Source organism: Mus caroli, chromosome 2, assembly GCF_900094665.2.
Source record: "Mus caroli chromosome 2, CAROLI_EIJ_v1.1, whole genome shotgun sequence".
Taxonomy (NCBI): domain Eukaryota; kingdom Metazoa; phylum Chordata; class Mammalia; order Rodentia; family Muridae; genus Mus; species Mus caroli.
Window position 1 is genome coordinate 109,991,025 of NC_034571.1, and position 16,059 is coordinate 110,007,083.

The 16,059-nt window shown below is 37.9% G+C and overlaps 1 protein-coding gene across 1 annotated transcript in view; it reads left to right on the top strand.

Annotated features, from left to right (window-relative positions):
* Nucleotides 1-16,059, top strand: part of Spred1 (sprouty related EVH1 domain containing 1) — a 63,089-nt gene that overhangs the window by 31,208 nt on the left and 15,822 nt on the right. The window contains exons 2-4 of the mRNA XM_021156206.2: nt 3,787-3,961; nt 12,742-12,910; nt 14,202-14,251. Coding sequence (XP_021011865.1) covers nt 3,787-3,961; nt 12,742-12,910; nt 14,202-14,251 — 394 coding nt within the window. The remainder of the gene's footprint in view (nt 1-3,786; nt 3,962-12,741; nt 12,911-14,201; nt 14,252-16,059) is intronic.

Below are 16,059 nucleotides of genomic sequence, written 5' to 3' on the forward strand. Positions count from 1 at the left end.
AGTATGTTTTCATCTTCTATCACATGGGTCCTGGGGATGAAACTCGGTTGTCAGCTTGATGGTAAACGTTTTTACCCATTGAAAAAGCTCTCTGACTTCAAGAAGTGATAGGTACTGGAATTCAGCTTGATTTATGTAAGAGCCATGTGCATTTTTGTAAACAGTTGGGTCATCTTTTCACCCACTTTAGCATCTTAAGTAAACCGTAATCTTACTACACTTGCAGGAAAGCAAAACCGCAGTAATGTTCCAGGAAGAAAAATAAAACTGATGCTAGCCAGTTACAGTTCTGTGAGTCAGTCTTGTGCCACTGTGCTTGGTTACTACTTTTTCCAGTTGCTTAGTTAACAGAAAATAAATATCAGCTGATGATAATAAGATAAAATACAGCACCTTAACATGAACAGTAAACTGTGCTGGTCATCTTCCCATTGCTGTGAAAAATACATGAGGAAAACAGCTTTAAAGGAAGTAATCTTATTTTGGCTTAGAGTTTCAGAGATCTCAGTAGGTGATGACTTGGCTCAGGCACTTTGGGTCTGTGGTAGGGTCAATAGTATGCTAGGGAATTCACCCCCTCAAACAGCTGCTTAATCCCTACTGGGAAAGGAAGCAAAAAGGGGAATGGAACAAGGGCCTTATATGTTCTCTGAGGGCATGATCCTATGCCTTACTGTCTCCTGCTAGTTCCACTTTGACTAAGAGTGATATCAGCTGAACAGCAAGCCTGCAGCATGGACGCCTTTAGGGGCGGTGCTCTTTTTCTGGAGATCACAGGGTTTAAGAGAACATCTTGACAGAGAACTGGACTCTTAGGAGACAACAGTTTCCTGTTTCTTGATCTACGACTTTACAGTCTGCATAACTATGGGAAATAAATGTCTGTTCATTAGACATTGCTCATCCTTGTGTGTTACTGTGGTAGCTAATTCTATTGTTCTAGAGTTGTTCAAATGAGAGCAGAGATCTGATGTTTAGGTACCATATTAGTTTTAAATAAAAACAAGGAAGAAACAAAGAAAGTCCTTTAAGAATGGAAGTAGCCCTGTGACTTTGAGAAGTTCTGAGGAGAGGATTGGTAGAGACTAAAGAGCGAAGTACTAAATAGTATAGATATAGTGGTTCTCTGTAAAGTCAGTGCCATCCAAGCAAAGAGTTGGATTGTCTCGGGTGATAGAAAATTACCACTGTCTGGTTTAAAATAACTAGAATGGCAACTTCAGTTTTAACTGTTTCTGTCTCATCTACTTAAATACAATGTTTACTGTGTGTGAGACACTGTTTGCTTGTAATAAAGATGGATACTGTTAATTCAAAGATGAGGCATAGAAGCTTTGGTATCTTATCAAAGTCTCAGAGCTAGTATGTGGCCAAACCTACATCTAAGTTAAGGGCATTAACTAGAATCCTCACTTTCTTCTTTTTCCTTTCTTCTTCCTCTTCTTCATTCTTTTTTCCCCTCTTATACCTTCTCCTTCTCCCCCTTCTTCCTCCTTTTTCTTCCTTCTCCTCTCTTCTCCTTCCTCCTCCTTCCTCTTTCTTTTTCTTCTGACAGGTTCTCATTGTGCAACCTTGGCTAGCATAGAACTTGCTGTGTTAACTAGATTAGGCTGGCTTCAGTCGTACAAAGTTCCATCTGCCTCTGCCTTCTAAGTACTAGTGTTAAAGGTGTGTGTTATCACAGTTAGGCAAATCTTCACTGTTAACCATAGTACAGGCAGTATAATAATTTTTTGTCAAAAGACTTGTGTCCAGAATATATAAAGAACTTCTTAAAATAATAAAAAAAAAAGACTATAACTTTTTAAATGGGCAAGTTAGGCATGGTGGCACATACTTTTAATCAAGTACTCTGGAGGCAGAGACAGGTGGAGATCTGTGAGTTTGAGGCCAACCTGCTTTACATAACACATGCATTCTGGGCTAGCCAGGGCTACAGAATGAGGTCCTGTCTTTGAACATTAACTTTGTACATGGTTAAACACGCAGCTGTCTTGAGACCTAATAAATTTCATTCCTAGGTAATGAAGAGAAATGAAAGTATTGCTTGTATAGCTCCCTGTCAGCTACATAGTGAGTTCTAGGTTGGCCTGGGTTACCTTAGACCCTCTCAAAAACAGGAATTAAAGAAAAGAAGGTCTGTAACAGAGCTCCATCATGGCTTACAAACTGGAGTCATCAAAGTTTCTCTTGTGTAAGAAGTCAATAATGATTCAACTAGGAGACTATTTAGTAAAGTTTACAAAATGAACTTCTGATACACTAAAAAAAATATAGCGAGTAAAAAAAAAAAAAAACTATGATGATAATGCTCCTTGCTTCAATTTCTATGAAGTCTTAGCATGGGCCAAACTACATATTATGAATAAAAACAGAAGGCAAAGGGAATTCTCTGGTGTAGCAGAAATGGTATATCTTAATTTCCATGGTGGTTCTTCATACCTTAGTCTTTTTGGGCTTCTGCAACACGATGAAGCATAACTGGGTCGTCAATAAACATTTCTTTCTCACAGTTTTGGAAGGATAAGAACTTCAGGATTAAGTTGTCTGCTGAGGGTTCACTTTCAGGCCCATGGTGACTGACTGACCCACTTCTAGTGCTCTGTCATCACATTGGGGAGTGGGGGAGTGAGGTATGAGGACTGAGTTTGTTTTCTAAGGCTGCTTCATGGCCCAAATACTCCACCTTTGGGTTTAGATAGCAATGCATTTTTAAGGGACACAAACACATGTAACAAGCTTCACATTTAAAGATTTTGATAGTGCCTATATATTTAAAATGGACTCATGTTACTGTGTATAAAGTTACCTCAGTAAGAAATAATAACAATTTATACAAGAGGAGCTGAAGGGATACCAGGAAGGGAGAAATTATACTTTACAATTTTTAAGAATTAAAAGTAATAGTGGAAACAGCAACTGAACCAAAGAGGAACTTTGGCACCAACATAATGCCATGTGAATAACAAGCAGCAGTTTAAAGCATGCAGAGACACAGAACTGTTGCAGAGAACCTCAGCTGATGAGATCCTAACTAACACAGGCCTAGATCATAGTCAGTATTTTTTCAAAATCTGCATGATCAGTAAAAGTTTCAAAAATAAAGGCTTACATGTCAGTTGTATAGGACGCAATGCATTAAATGAATTTCCTAGATTTTATGTAAATACTCATTGCTAATTTGGTGAGAACATTATGGAATGGAACTAGTCTCTTTTAAGAGGAGAACCTCACAAAATGACAACATGAAAGATTTCCACAGATAAGTTTGATTGAATAAGCAGGACATTTACCCCTCTATTATTTATTAAAATGGTATAGACTTCTCACTGGTAGAAGAAAATTTGAAATGTGGGCTTCTAAGTTTATAATATATTCCAGAACAGTTGGGAACTTATAAGCAATTAATAAATATAGCAATAATTTGTTCTTGTCTTAACGTTGAAGCAAATGTGTGCACCCATAGGGTAGGTGACAATTTTTCTATGGGATCCATGATCACATGTTCAGGGTGGTCCAGATACGCTCTCTCTACTAAAATGAATTGAAATAGGAGTCCTATAGTCTTACTGTAGGCTGAATCTTCAAAATAAAGAATAATCTGTAGTGTGTGAGTTTTCCCTTAAAGTTAGGGTTTTCCCCCATGTATTATTATGGCTGTAAGTAATATACACAGCAGTTACTACATAGTAATTAATGCTGTCTTTGGCTTTTCAAACAAGACCAACAGATTGACTTTCTTGTTGTTATGGAAGACCTAATTCCTCATCTTTGCGTCTGTTTTAGTAATAGTTATGCACGAGTGCGAGCTGTGGTGATGACCAGAGATGACTCAAGTGGTGGATGGCTACCACTTGGAGGGAGCGGACTGAGCAGCGTCACTGTCTTCAGAGTCCCTCATCAGGAAGAGAATGGCTGTGCAGACTTTTTTATCCGTGGAGAGAGACTCAGAGACAAAATGGTAATGTTTAATATAGCTGTCACTGTAATTTTATGGTACTTTCTGAAAAAATGAATTATCTGTTTAAAATTCTCACTGATACATTATTTACGAGAGAATTAATTTTACCTGTGACTCAGTGACTATTTCTTGGGAATTGCTTTTATATTTATGTTAAAGATGTGACTTTTTCTAAGTGGGTCTGAGTTATTGCAAGGGGCTGCCACTTTACTGTTTAGTTTAACTAGGAATGTTCACAGATAGCTCCCTACCCTCCCTCACTTTCTCCTTGTTCCTTAGGCCAAAGGTCAGCAAATCCTAGTCTGAAGGGCAGATTCAGGCATGCCACCTGGTCTTTTTATTGGTTTTTATTCAGGCCACAAGCTAATGAATTTTGGGGGGTGCAGGGGGTTATTTATTTTAAACATTTTCAATGAGTTGATGCCTGTAACCTCAACTGTTAGGAATCCAAAGCAGAAGGATTATGATTTGAGGTCAGCCTGGAATGCATAGTTCTAAGCTACCCTGATCTGACCTACACAGAGCGACCCTATCTCAAAAAACAAGGGCTGGTAAAGTCAAAGAATTTTGTGACTCATAAAGTTAGGTGAAATCAAATTTTAGGGTCCATAAATAAATAGTTTTTAATAAAAAAATCAATTTATATGTATATAGATGTTTTGCTTACATATTTGTCTGTTTACTCCACCCATATCTAGTGCCTTAGGAAGCCCGAAGAGGGTATTGGATTCCTTGGAACTAGTGTTACAGATGATTATGAGATGCTATTTGAATTCTGGGAATGAAACCCCGGGTCCTCTGGAAGAGCAGTCTGTGATTCTAAGTGTTGTGCCATCTCTTCAGTCCCATGCCAATTGTGTTTTGAGTTTAGCTGAAGTCATTCATTTATATTTGTTACTGTTTTCATGCTATAAAGACAAGACAGTAGTAGCAACAGAGGCCTTAAGTGAATGGTTCTCTGCAGAGAAACTTTGCTTATTCCTGCCCCTTAGACTTTTGGAGGTCTCAGGTCTCTTAGTTCCCCATAAATCTTTTTAGCCACATAAGATAATAACCAATCTGATTACTAGATTCACTGGCCAATCTGATTCTTAACACAATCATTTTCTACCTTTGTTTATGTTTTTTTATATAAAAATATTTTAAATGGCAGTTTACTGTTTGATTTTAATTGTCATTTTTAATTAGTGTGGAAGGCTTATTCTCATTTTATCTGAGAGCCCAAACCTAAGTATCTGAAGTTGAGTAGCATTAATGTCATTCTTGTATTAAGGAAATAGCATATACATAGAAGCAAAATAGAAATTGTGTTGAAAATTCCTAAGTTCCTTTAAAGTAACTAGAAACCCTTTAAATATATTTGTAGATGAGTTAGTTTTATGAGAAATATTTCAGATTTAAATCATTTTTTTTAATGCATGAACATTTTGAATGCAACTGGGATTTGGATTTCATAACGTTTTTCACTGAATCATTTCAATAGCATAGAAAGTTGGTAATCTAAACTTTGGCCAGATTTCTCCCATGGTTAGAATTATCCTAAGTGATCTTGAAATACTCCATTGTTTTGTGGGCTTATGATTATTTCCTAATGTTACACAAGGCACAATGAACCACAGTTAACTAGAATATATTCAGTTTTGTGGAAAACTCCAGTTGAAATCAGAGGATAATAGAATAAACTTATAAAGTTTATAAAGGTGATTCTGTACCCACACAGAATGGTGTCTGCACATTTGATGCTGTTTGAAGCCTGGCGACACTAAATAGCCACCATGTTGTAAGTAGTCTCTCATTTGACAACCAGGTTTGTTGAAAAATAAGTTGTAGATGTTTCCTGTGAAAACTTGAGTAATAAATAGTTTTTAAAAACTAGTCAAATATGGAATTTAAAATTGGAGAAATGTTTTCTAGTAAAAACCATTTTAATGTTAATTATGGAACCCAAATGTATAATTTGAAGTGAGGCTGCTCTGAGGTACCTCACATTGATGGAGACAGTGAGTGTTTAGTATGTAGCTTAGCAATACAATGCAGAAAGTGAACCTGGGATTCAAAGGAACAATCTTATTACTGACAGGACGAGAGAGAGAGTGGGGAGATAAGGAAAGCACATCCGCAAGCACAGTGCCTGCTCCTGGGACAGGACCACCCATAATGCTAGTGGGAAGAAGAGAGGGTTTCTGGTAGGCTGACCAGGAAGCGAAGCACGCATTGTTTCACCTAACTGTTGGCTGCAAGGAAATAAGCAGAGCAAACCTAACCTCAAGGAGACTTCACTTCCAGTTGGAAGGTTGCTGTGCTTGTTCAAGAGATACACTGTAATGAAGCATTTTTGGTTATAGAGGCTTAGGGACAAAGGTATAGGCAATAACTCAGGAGTGTATAACTTGGAAATAGGAAAGTATGCAGTCTCAAGTCAAAGGAGACAGAAGCATTGAAATCAAGAGATAATATTTAAGGATGGCAGTGTCTTTCTGTGACTTGTTTTGTTGATTTGTTTTATTTATTCTAGTTCTTTACCCCCTTCCCGCCCCCTGGGGTCTAGTTATTGTTTTTTCAAGGTTTTCCGACTACAAATCTGGAAATCCTTAAAGTTCTTTCCAAATTAGTAATTGCTTTCTTTTAAAGATTTTCCTACTAAATAAACATTATATTTTAACAGTTTTCCATGTGGTAATTAATTTATTTGCTAGACAGTATCCTATATCTGTTTCTGGGCTGCATCTTCAATGTTCAGTTCCTTAGATGGATTACAGAAGTGAAACTCTTGCTCTTCAGGCTCCTGAATGAACTGTAGCCTTTAAGAAAATAAATACTAGGAAGAGGTACATAAGGCCACTGCTGACTAAGACACGTACTGGGCAAGACTAAAGGATGCTTATAAGACCCCTGAAGAAAGAAGTTTGTTGTTTGTTTGTTTCTGGTTTCCCCCCATGATTTGGTACCCTTTTTCTGACCTTGTGCGTCAGGCATGCACAAAGTACATAGACCTGTTTACATGCACATAAATCTTTAAAAGTTTAATTAACAAAAAATCTGGCAGGAAGGAGACTGTAAATAGATGCTCACATGTTTCCAAGTAATGGTAGAGAGCAGATCTCCATTCTGTTGCCACAAACCAAAAATAGAATTGGGTGAGATAGAGTACTTTGAGAAAATCAGTTTTGCTGTTAATAATTGGAATTGGGACAAATGCCAGCAGTGTTCAGCCAGTCCACAGTTAACCTGTGCATTTCAGAGTCTAGCCACAGATACAGAAATAAGTTATGTATGCTCTTAGTATCTTTCTGAATAGGTGTAAGTAAGCTTTGTGACTTTGTTTCAGCAGTAGTGTTACAGCAGTTAATTCTTTAACACAGCTGATGTTCCTTGAAGAGGAAAAACCCTGCTGGTGACCATTACTGTTTGCTGTCTTCTGAAGGCTTGTGGTACCCAGTGCATGGAAGTTAGGATTGGGAGTTACCAGTTACCCTGCCAGCTGTCAGACAGCTTCACCTTTCCTACTGTAAATTTTTTTGAGCCCATGCCTCCCATTTCTTAAGATTCAGTTGTGTGTTTTAAATGCTATTGCACTGATTTATGCTGATATGGTGTGTTAAACTTATCAGTTATGTTGATGTTATCTTTCTCGTTGTTGCCTAATCCTGGTATTTTCCTACTAGTTCTCCTGTCTTGTTCTGTTCTGTTCACCTTTGAACTGTAGGCTGTTTCTTCTTTCACTTTCTTGGTGCTGGGGATTGAATTCAAGACCTTATATTTATTAGGCAAAAGTTTTACCACTGACCTACACTTCTGTCCAGACTACTAAATGTTGATACCGTCCTAACTACTGAATTAAAGTCTAATCTTCAACTGAAATTATTGGCGGTACATACTAGCTTTCTCCACTACTTTTTTTGTTTTTGTTTTTGTTTTTCGAGACAGGGTTTCTCTGTGTAGCCCTGGCTGTCCTGGAACTCANAGAAATCCGCCTGCCTCTGCCTCCCAAGTGCTGGGATTAAAGGTGTGCGCCACCACCGCCCGGCTCTCCACTACTTTTTAAGATGCTAAATAATAACCTGACCATCTACACTTTTAGTTGGCTGGTTAATTAATGTTAATCCTGTCTGTATTTAATCACTTACAGTTAGAGCCTTTCTATGTGCTGGGCTTCCTGCTCAGGCTGCCATAATACATTATTGATGGATGCAAAAATGTATGTCTTTGTAGTTCTGGATGTCACAGAGTCGGAGATCAATGGTGTTACCTGCTTAGTTTTTGATGAGGGCACCTCCTCGATGGCAGACTCTATTCACCAAGTCCTCTGGTCTAGAGAGAAGAGTGCTGTTAACTCTTTCATTACAAGGGCACTTGCTTCATAATAATTTAGGCTTGGTCTGTATGGCCTCATTTGACATTTGCCGCTTTTTCACAGGCCCTGTCTTCAAAGAAAGCCACATTGTAGGTTGGGCAGTAGCATAGGAATTTGCAGGGACCAAGTTCAGTTTCAGTGGCTTCCTGCTTAACTCTTGGTTGGTAGATTTTTAGGCAAACATACTTTACTATGTTATCATAACTGTGTATAGAGGATTTAGATCTTGCTGGCAGTAGTTGTCCTCGTTGTCTATTACTTTCTCTTTTTTTAATTTTATTTTTAATCTTTTTTACACTCCATATTCCATTCCCCCCACCGCCCCCCCCCATCCTCCTACAGTTCCACATCCTACACCTCCTCCCCACTCCATCTCCATGTGGATGCCCCCCATCCCCCATCCCACCTGACTTCTAAACTCCCTGGGGCCTCCAGTGTCTTCAGGGTTAGGTGCATCATCTCTGAATGAACACAGACCTGGAAGTCCTCTACTGTATGTGTGTTGGGGCCTCATATCAGCTAGTGTATGCTGCCTGTTTGGTGGCCTAGTGTTTGAGAGATCTCAGGGGTCCAGATTAATTGAGACTGCTGGTCCTTCTGCAGGATTGCCCTTCTCCTCAGCTTCTTTCTGCCTTCCTTACTAGACTGCTCTTTTCTGTCAGTGCTGAGTCTGTGCTAGCTAGCTCTTCCTGGGAATCTGTAACTATGCACGTGCTTTCTCCCAGCCTTTTTTTTTTTAACAGACTCTTGTAGAGTTTTAAATTTTGATAAAGTTCAATATATCTTTTTTTCTTTTACTAGACTGTGGTTGTAATGTCAAATCCATGAACTCTTCTCCAGCTGTGGTTTCTGAGTCTATATCCTGTAATTTGTTCTATGAGGGTTATAGTTTTGTAGTTTATATTTAAACTCATGGTCCTTTTTAGACTAATTTTTAGTTAATGTGGTACTTAAATCAAGATTCTCTGTTTTGGGGCAGGATGTTAAGACTGTGGTTGTTGTTTTTCTCTGTAGCATGTCTTTAAGAGGTTGTCCTTCCCCCTTGAGTCACCCTCTGTCTCCTTTCAGATGAGTGAAGTAGATTTTGTAGGCTCTCTCTCTCTCATTCTCCTGCTCCTCCAGTCTTTCTGCAGACGCTGTATCCCATGCTGCTGTCCTAGGAGAGGGAGCCCTCTCACTGTTGTCTTCTCTTCTCAGGATTGTCACAAGGACCACAGCCTTTTCCTTCTGTGTAAATTCTAAATGCTGATCTTTCCTATCTCTAAGAAGCCTTACTGGGACCTTCACAGAAATTGTTTATGATGAAGCATCTAAAATCTTTCTGTTTAGATCTCTAAATTCTTAAAATTTAAAAAAAGGCATATTTATTTTGTACATTAGATATTAAGTTCTTTTGGTTTTTGTTTTCTTTTTTTTTCCAGTTTTTTTTTATTAGATATTTTCTTTATTTGCATGTCAAATGCTATCCCGAAAGTTCCCTATACCCTCCCCCAGGTTTTTGGTTTTCTTATCTGCTAAAATTTTTATGCTCCAAACTCATTTTAAAAATTCAGCCATGGTTGCCCCAGATAGGCTCCACACCCCTTCTCCACCCTTATTTCCCCTGTCATTCTTAGAGTTGTCTGATTTTCATGCTCATTCATTAGGCACTTAGAAGTAGTTGTATATTTCACTAAAGAGTTAGGTTATTTTCTAGAGAGTACAGTCTCTGTGATTCCTTTTTTAAAATTTCTTATTTATTTTATGTATATGATGAGTACACTGTAGTTGTCTTCAGACTCACCAGAAGAGGGCATAGGATCCAATTGCACATGTAGTTCATGGGAATTGAACTCAGGACCTCTGGAAGGACAGTCAGTAGTACTCTTAACCACTGAGCTATCTATCCAGCCCTGTGTGATTCTTGGCCAAGATATATTTTATGTTGTCAGTAAATTCATTTAAATGTTATACATCTTAAAGACCATCTTTCATGCATTTGTTTGCATGTGTATGTGGCAGATGAAACTTTAATCTTGTTCAAGTCGACTTTACTTTTCCTACTTGGAATATATTTTCTAGATCTCCACTTACTTTCTCCATTTTATATGATCCAAGATCTTGCTCAGGGCATGGCCCTATCCACAGTTGGGACAGATCTTCACTCAATTAATGTAATCAAGATAGTTCCCCACAAGTGTGCTTGGGGCCTGTCTCCATGTGAAGTTTAGATTCTATAAAGTTGAGAATTAAGACTTAACTAATTCAGTAGCACTCTGAATACTTTGTGTGTTACCTCAGTTACTCAACGTAAGCTGGACAGTAAGTAGAGATAGAATGGGGTCCAACAGGTCTTGGGTGCAAGGCCCACAGACTTAACAAGTTATTGTATCAAATTTCTTTTTCATCATCTTTCTTCTTGCTTTGGAAGTGTGGATATTATATTTCTGTGTATTATGTTTTTCATAACTCAACATTGTTATTTTGGACACTTCAGTAAGAAATATTAATGCTCATTTAATGCTCATTAATGCTTTATGTGATGAATATACATGAGTGGATTTGGATTCACTGAGGAAACCCTTCTGGGTCTCTGAGAGTGTTTCCACAGAGGTTTAATTAAGGAGGAGGAAAAATAAACCCAGAATGTGGGCTACACCATCCTGTGGGCTAGGGACCTAGGCTGAAGACAAAAGGACCAAGTAGCTCCAGTCTTCATCTTCATGTCCTTCCTGACTGTGGACTCTGTGTGTGACCAGCTGCCTCATGCCACTGCTGTTTTTCCTGCTGGAATGGGCCTTACTCCTCAGACTGAGTCAGAAACAACCCGTTCTTTCTCAGTTATCTTTGTCAGGCATTGTGAGAAGATAGCTAATATACTACCTCCCCCACTTTCTTTTAATTTGTAACTCTGCATAATAGCACAGAGACCTTGTTTTTTCTCTTTTTCTTTAATATTGAATTTTAATAAATTAATGGTAGTAGTAGGATATTTTTCATTCCAGAGTTTAGTACAGTTTTTATAATTAACATCTATTTACTCTTAACAGAATAATAGGGATAATACATTTTTACTTTCCAACATATGTATACTTATTAATAATCAAGATTTCAAAAAGATACTAATTACTTTTTAATTTGTTCTTTGCTAACCAGCCACATTCTAAATGGATCAGTCACACATCAGTTAGGGGTTATTTTTGACAAAGGCTGAGAGTATCTCCCATATTAAAGACTTCATATAATATGTGATTCTAGAACCTTATATTAGAAATTTTAAAAATGTTATCAGGCATGATTAGAATATAGACTGAGGTAAGTGACATAATTAGAATTAAAACAGATAAAATGTTTCCATGTTAAATTTAATTGCATATAACAAACAGCATTGTCTTAAGAAACACTTCCAAGTATTGAAGAGCAATGGGACATCAAATTATAGCCTCCATAGTACAGTTCAGATAACATAAACAGAAGTGTTCAGTGAGGTGTGTACTTCTGTGGCAGACTACTCACGTAGCCTGTGAGGCCGTAAATGCAAAAGTAGACAAACAAATGAAGTGAATGTATAGAGAGAATGTTAAAGATAAAAAGTAAAAGGAAGAAACGAAGTTTACCAGTTGTTACTTACCTGAAACCATTTCAGAAAAACAAAACAAAACAAAACAAAAAACAAAATAAAACAAAGATACAAAGCTGTGTTGTCCTGCAAATTACATGAAACTATTACTCACTCATTATAGGATCTATTCAATACTATTATTGTATTTTTAAAATGAGTATTTTCAAAACGAGGAACCAGAGCTTTGAAAAGTTATGTACCAGAGCCAGGCATGGTGGCTCATACCTTTAATCCCAGCACTTAGGAGGCAAAGTCTGAGAGCTTGAGGCCATCCTGGTCTACCTAAGAAGTTTCAGACCAGTCAGAACCTTCTCAGGGAAACCTTGTCTCAAAGGAGAAAAAAAGGTTTATAACCCAGCTATTATAATGGCAAACAAGTGATCTGCTTCTGTAGTGGATCTCTTCAGAAATTTAGAGAAGGAATGGCTGGAAGATGTAATTAATGGGGACACTTGTCTAGCATGCACAGGCCCGTTGGTTAGACCACCAGAACCACAAGGGAGAAAGGTAGGGTGATTTTTGAAATTTTCTCGTGTCTGTTCCCCAGATTCTCTCAAAAATATTTCTAAGTCTATTCTTCTAAGAGTTTTGTATGCAGCACTGTGTTTATTCTTTTAAATTACAGTATAAATATACATTTTGTTTACGATCTGTATGGTCTTTTTGACCCCGTCTTAATTTCTTTATCAAGTTGACTTGGTGAAGATTATAATCGAGGCCTCAATTTATTTAACATGCTCATTGTATTTATAGTCCTCAGTGTTTGTTAAAAGCTACATTGGATGCATCCTGTGTGTTCATTAACTTTGGCACCTGACTTTGCAGGTGGTTTTGGAGTGTATGCTTAAGAAAGACCTCATCTATAATAAGGTCACTCCCACCTTTCACCACTGGAAGATTGATGACAACAAGTTTGGCCTTACCTTTCAGAGTCCTGCTGATGCCAGGGCTTTTGACCGAGGCATTCGAAGAGCTATAGAGGATATTTCTCTAGGTAGGTTTCATTATTATCTGAATATTATTTATAAATAGTAGATATTCTTTTTTTGAACTTTGACCTAAAGTGGTTGCTGTCCTTTAAAAGGTGTTTAATAATAGAAAAAAAAAAATGTTCCAAGAATAACAGTCAGTTTGTGGTAAGACTCAGTAGTCGAACATGCCTGTTAGCACAGTGCTTAGGGACTGAGGCAGGGGGATTGAGAATGTGAGATCTTCTTGGTTTGGGTTATTTAGTAAGCCTGTATTTTAAAAAAGCAAGGAGACAGAGAGTAGGAGAGTACAAGGTGCTGTTTTCAGAAAATTTGAAGGAATATAAACTACTTACGAGGAAACTAGAGATGAGCATGGAAATGCTTAATGCTAAGTGTGTTTTCATACTGGGTGAAGCTGGTTAGTTTTGGCATATTTTTTAAAGCTCTCAGTTGATTATATTTTTAGGTAAGTTTTATAAAACAAATATTTTAAAGAGAAAATTATTATTCATAGCTGTTAAGATGAAAGTGATACATTTCAATTTGGTTTGACTCTCAAGCCCGTATTTATGCCCTTGTAAGAGAACACTTCTTTTTCTAAGATGGAGTAAACTGGGTACACAGTGCTGAGCCAGTTTTCTGTTTAAGGAGGAATTGCACATACGCCTCACCAAGATAGTATTGCAATGTCTTGTTAAGCATTAAATGTCATTATCAACAGTGTTCTCTTTCAACAGATTTACTAAATTTCTGTCACTTAGTTTTTATCCCCCAAAATAAACTAGACTACTTTTTACAAAGGTTACATTCCTTATCTCATGCCTGCTTCATGATAGCCATGCTTAGAGCATAAATGCAGAATATTCTGCTACCGTACATCATTTTGCATTCACTTATTATAACTAATGGCACTCTTTAACACCATACAAGCTTATGCAGACATGTGCATGCACTGCGTCAGGCAGATGGACCTTGACTGCCCGTAGTAAATTAAGACTGACTTCATTTTTTAACTTGAGCAGCTGAAATTCTGATTCTGAACACATATGTTTCCTGGGTCAGACAATTTAGAAAAAATTGAATTAGTCACATTTTGACATCACTAAACAACCAGAGAAATGTAACACAGCTAGAAGCTTAGCCGTGAGAGAAAGTAAGTGGAAACCTGCCAAGAGATGATGGAGACAGTCACGTTTTATTCTAACAGAGGAGGAAATGTAAGAATCTGCTTTTTGAATGTTGCCAGGCAATACAGAAGTCAGTCAGTCATATACAGAAATGCTATGCTTAACTAACTTTGGCCTCTTTTCTTAGGGTGCCCAGCGTCAACAACTGAGGCTGAAGGAGGAGATGATGATTTACAAGTAAGTGGTTTGGCTTGAAAGGAATTTAAAAACATTTTCTGTAGGAAATGATTAGAATTCATAAGTAAATTTCAAAGAACCTGTATTTACCTTGGTCTTCCAGATAAATGGAATCATGTCACAGAAAAGTTTGTCTTGTAAGGAGTTGTACAGGTTGCAAGTATGAAATCTTTAAGTAGGCAGGCTGACATTCTGGAAGCTAGACGAACCCATGCTGCGTCACTGAGCTGAATTTCCAGCCCCCTCGGGACATCATCTGTGTTGATGAGGCCTCCCGTGTTGAGGGAAGGCTCCTTACGTTCTGTACTGGCTGGTTGTGTGTCAACTTGACACAGCTGGAGTTACCTCAGAGAAAGGAGCTTCAGTTGAGGAAATGCCTCCATGAGATCCAGCTGCAAGGCATTTTCTCAATTAGTGATCAAGGGGGAAGGGCCCCTTGTGGGTGGGACCATCTCTGGGCTTGGTAGTCTTGGGTTCTATAAGAAGGCAAGCTGAGCAAGCCAGGGGAAGCAAGCCCATAAGGAACATCCCTCCATGGCCTCTGTATCAGCTCCTGCTTCCTGACCTGCTTGAGTTCCAGTCCTGACTTCCTTGGTGATGAACAGCAGTATGGAAGTGTAAGCTGAATAAACCCTTTCCTCCCTAACTTGCTTCTTGGTCATGATATTTGTGCAGGAATAGAAACCCTGACTAAGACACGTACTGTATATTGATTACTTGTAGTCATATCCAAAGCATAATGTGTGGCAAAGTTTAGATTAGTGTTTATATGATACCATATATGATTTGGCAAGCCAACAAAATTAACAATACACACCTGTTCACTACTTTCCACTTAAGAAAGTTTATAGAAAAAGGAATTGCAAATTGTTAGTAACGTATAGTCAGGAAGATGGCAGCCATATCTCCATACCAAAAAGTCCACAACCGTGGCTTATACAACAGAAGAACATTCCAATGGGAAGTTGATTTGGCTTAATGGTATTTTTAAGTTTGTACATCTTTACTTTTGTACATCTATGTTGTCCCCAAATTTCAGACTTAATTTATGACATGGAAGCTCTTTTAAGCTGCTTTTTTTTTTTTGGAGACATCTTATATAGTGAAGTCAAACCTTCCTTAAAATGAGTAGAAAGGGAGGCCTTACTTATATTTTATGTGTGTGAGTGTTTGCCTGCATGTGTCTGCACAATATACTTATAGTCCTGAGGAGGACAGAAGAGAGAATCTGCCCTTGGAACTGAAGTCACAGACAGTCATGAGCCTCCATGTAGGTGCTTGGAATAGATACCCTCACACCAAGATCTCTGGAGCATGGCAGACAGTGCCAGTACTCGGAACAACTGGGCTATCTTTTCAGCCCCAAGATAGCACTATTTTAAGAGTCCATGTCCAGGGTTGAAACTGCAAAAGAGAATTCTTAAATTCACTGTAACACTGTACAGTTTATCTAGTGGTATGCCAGAGTTTCAGAGAATGAATGAGTGGGGGAGAGGTGCATGTGTGTAATAGGGATTGTGCACCCAGTACACATGTAGAAGTCAGTTCTTCCACCGTGTGGATTTCTAGGGGTTGAATGTTTGTCATCAGGGTTGGTGGCAAGTTCTTTTATTCACCGAGTCATCTCATTGGCCCATGGTTACTTAATTTACTACAAGTTGTTTTCTGACCATCATTTGTAAAGACAACTAGAATATAGAATATAGTTTAAAAGTATAACATAACCTGTTACTCAATTTTTCAGCTTAGTAGAAGATTCAAATTTAAATGAATATTTTGAGTGAAGATTATCAAATTTAAATGAATAT